This window comes from Microtus ochrogaster, chromosome 10 (genome assembly GCF_000317375.1).
Source record: "Microtus ochrogaster isolate Prairie Vole_2 chromosome 10, MicOch1.0, whole genome shotgun sequence".
NCBI lineage: Eukaryota > Metazoa > Chordata > Mammalia > Rodentia > Cricetidae > Microtus > Microtus ochrogaster.
Window position 1 is genome coordinate 31,289,500 of NC_022016.1, and position 4,254 is coordinate 31,293,753.

General features: G+C 38.0%; 1 protein-coding gene across 1 annotated transcript in view; it reads right to left on the reverse strand.

Moving 5' to 3' along the window:
- Positions 1 to 4,254, reverse strand: part of Plaa (phospholipase A2 activating protein) — a 33,125-nt gene that overhangs the window by 20,971 nt on the left and 7,900 nt on the right. The window contains exon 2 of the mRNA XM_005352738.3: positions 462 to 655. Coding sequence (XP_005352795.1) covers positions 462 to 655 — 194 coding nt within the window. The remainder of the gene's footprint in view (positions 1 to 461; positions 656 to 4,254) is intronic.

Genomic DNA, 4,254 nt, shown 5'->3' on the forward strand with positions numbered 1-4,254 from the left:
AGGAACCAAAAGCTACAGAGAAACCCTGTCTCGAAAGTCAAAAAACAAAACAAAACAAAACAAAAAAATGAAAACAAAACTCTGTTTTATTAAGTAAATAACTTCTTTATAAAAATAGAAGAAAACAAAAATTATGAGGCATAATAATATCACAGTCTCTTTCTTTTATAACTCAACACTTTATCTTTCATATTTATATAGACTTGAAGTATAGCTCAGTGTTAGAGGCTTCCTAGTACACATGAAAACTATCTCATCCCCAGTACCAAAAGGAAAAAAACTATTTGGATATACCAATTGTTAAATCTGAAAGTAAATTTATAACAGAAAATTTACATAACTAAGATGACCCAAAAAGGTTTCCACTAACAAACATAGCCAAAAACGAGAAAAAAGGGTAGGTGGATTGTAACTGAAAGTCTTAAAAGTAAAAACAAAACAAACCATCAAGTTATACTCACCAGTATCTTTGTGACCCTTTAAAGTATAAATTGGCATAGGGCTTTCCAGCGAGAAAATGCATATATTGTGGTCATTTCCTCCAGTGGCAATTAGTCCATGAGGATATATATCACTTGAGGGTATGATGCACACACAAGATACAAAATTAGAGTGGCCGCTCATACAATGCATTTCTGTAAAGCCCCTGTTAGGACTGGAAAGACAGAATCATTAATAGGTACACATCTGCCTTCTCCTGGCTTACCCTAAGACATAAAACATGAATATATTCATGCGTGCAGGCTAAACTTTAAGAGTGTATGCCATTCAAATATGCTATTGTTTTAAATGAAACATTAAATGGCTTCATTGCATGAGTAGAGTATTATATCAGACTGGGAAAAACCCTATGTTTTCTCAGAATATATTAATTAAGAGGAAAAACAAGAAAAGGCAGGAGATGAATAGTCTAAGTGGCCTTTTCTCATTCTCCAGTACCCTTCTACTCATTAGTTACTGCTATTCTAAGATAGCTCTGGGGAACTGAAATACTTGAAATTAAGACAATGAAATCCAGTCAGTAAACTAAATTTGCTCAATGAAGTATAAACTTACTACCCATTAGTATAGTATGGTAGATGCAGCTAAACAGCTAGAATGTCGATCATTTCAGAATGGAAAAAAAAAAGGGACAAATTTACTGTCTGGGAACACAGTGCATTAGTAAGTGCCTTCCTTGGATTACAAATGATTGCCCATTTGTCACATACATCAATGATTTAGCATTCCTGCCTTAGGTAAGTGAAACAATGGTATGATATATTGTGCAGAAAACAATAAACTAGCAACTAAGAGGCATAGACAGTTATACCTCTGGCAATCAAAGAGCTCACAACCCAGCTAAAGCAACTAGGTGAGTACACATAACAAGATCAAACTGGAGACAAACTGAAACAATCCAACAAAAACTGAACACTCCAACACAATGGTCTACTTCTGTTTTTTTTTTTTCCTCCAAAGCCTACTCACTAGTCCTTTAAATATAAATGGTAGTTCAAAGATCAATAAAGGCATTACAGGGAGGATGAAGGGGGAAAAACAAGAATGCAACTTTCAATAGTGTAAAAATAGCTATTAAAAAAGTAGTAAAAACTTAAGATGCCCGTGGAAAATGACTTCTACACTAGCAGATTAAGAGAATCAATGGACCGTCCCTTCCCAAAAGGATAAGAACTGCAGAGACCTCTGTAAAGATGCTAGCTGAGGTTGGAAAAAGCAGGAATCTGTCATCCCACTCTGACAGCAGAATCTAGCACTGGCAGAATTTATCTGGTAGTACTACTTGAGAACTATGGTGTCAACTGATGGCTTGCAACTTCCAGGGTAAGGTATAGACTGGAAACTGAGTTTGTTGGGATCAAACCCTGAGCCCATGCACACTACACATCCGTCCTATTGAAGTTAATTTTAATCCATTTTGGCAACTGGAACAGTACCAGCTACCAACCTGTCACCTTCTAACTCCATGGTGGGTGATCCTCCACATGTTCCTGTAGCAGACGGCACACAAAAGCAGAAGCCAAAGGGTACATAAAGCATACTATCTTCCACATAGCAGAGATCAAAGCTGATCCCGGTTTGCTATTCAGAATTAGGTGGCCATTGTTGAAACTTCCTGTCTTCCCTGCTGATGCAAACAACTGCCTCTCCAACTGAAGTGACTTATGAAGAATTTAAAGGACCGACATCTGTCCCTTCAGCATTCTTCTGCTTGTGAGAGCTAAACAATAAAATCCAGGATATTAGTAGCCAGGGCGATGTGACATCTTTGCAGAAGCTGAGGCCACAAGATTTAGTTCAAAGCTAGTCTTGACTACACGGGTAGATCTGTCTCAGAATACAAACAAAACAATAACCTCAAAACGAGGGTGTTCAAAAGCAACTGCATTTACGGGGAACTTATAAAGTAAATGCATATGCCCAGGCAAAACACAGGTGAGAAACGATCTAAGACCTTAAGGATACACCCCAGCTAAGATTCAGCAGACACTGAACAAACTATCAGCAAACTCTGGCCACTCAAAGAAGCAAATTAAATCCCTATAAGTTGTTCCTGAAAAAGACAAGAAGGCCAATGGCAGACCCACTGGTCAAAGAGTCTAAAACAACCATCTTAAGAGATAGGATAACAAACAAAAGACAGGACCTCACTGGATCTGGAATTTGTAATCCTCCTGCTTCAGCATACCAAGGGCTAGAATTGCAAGGGAATATGTGCCATACCTGGTTTAAAACAATTGTCTTACAGATGCTGGAAGACATAAGAGAAGATGCAGCTAAACAAGGAAATGATAGAGAAGTAAAGAGAAATGTCAATAAGGAGGTAAGTCCAAAAGAAATTCTGAACCTGAAGATTACAGGAACAAACGAAAAGTACCAGACAATTTCCAAAGCATAATACACAGGCAGGTAAGTTTGAAGAAAGGAAAGTAGAAGTGATCAAGTCTGAGTAAAAAAGGAAGAATATTAAAGTAAACAGAAGAGGCCCATGGAAATCAATGAAGTGAACCTTACACATACTGTAGCAGTCCTAGAACAGGGGAGGAAGAGGGTAAGAATATTTAATCAAATAATGGTCATAAAGGTATGAATGCATGTATCTATAAAAATTTCAAGATAAGGCAAACCACACTGAGACACAGTACAATGACAGAAGCAACTCATCACATATAATCTCTCCAATATGATGGTAGACTTGGGCCTGTAAAATAGCTAAGTAAAGGTGCTTGATGATCTCCTGGTTCAATCCCTCAGACCCACATGGTAGAGAGAAGCGACTGCTGCAAGTTGTCCTTTGACCTCCACACAGAGCTGTGAAAAGTATACCTTCCCATATCTATATCTATATATAAAATTGTAATACTAGGCTTAGGAACAGAGAGGCAGGCAGCTCAGTTAATAAAATGCCTGATGTGCAATCAGAAAAACTAAGTCTGGACCCTCAGCATACCTGAAGAGCCAGGCAGTGACTCATTTCTAAAACCTTACCAATAGAGAAGCAAAAACAAGCAGAGCTCATTCATTGGTCAGCTTCAGATTCATTGGGAGACGTCTCAAAAAAAATGTGGGTAGTGACTGAAGAAGTCATCAATATCAGTATCAACCTCTAGCCACCCCCCCCCTCCACACCTTACTCACAAGATATGATACTAGGTAAATTCCCCATTTAAAATAAATAAACAATAAACCAAAAAAAACCTTTGGAGGCATAGTTTAGTGGTATTTTGTACACATGAGGCTCTGGGTTCAATTTCCACCATGCCATGCACATGTACAAACAACTCTAGAGGTAGGTGGTACTGAGCCAACATATTCAAGTGTCAAAACACACAGAAAACAAAATAAAACAAAACCTGCCTATCAACCAGTAGGGCCATGCCCTGTCAAACTGCTGTTTAAAATGGAGGTAAATGAAGATATTTCCAGATGACAAAAGAAAGTAAATTTCACAGTAACAAACTTCTTCCAGAAATATGTGTTTTCCAGTTGAAATAAATTCAAAGTCATGAGAAGAAAAAGAGTCCTCAATTGGGCTAGTGGTACATGGAGGCAAAAGAAATCCCAGCTTGAGACCAACCTTAGCCTTTTATTTCCTCTCTCTTTTTTTGGTTGCTTTTTTTTCTAATTTATTTATTTTATAAGTGCTCTATCTGCACATATGCCGGCATGCCAGAAGAGGGCATCAGATCCCACTCAGATGGTTTTGAGCTACCATGTAGTTGCTGGGAATTGAACTCAGGACCTCTGGAAGAA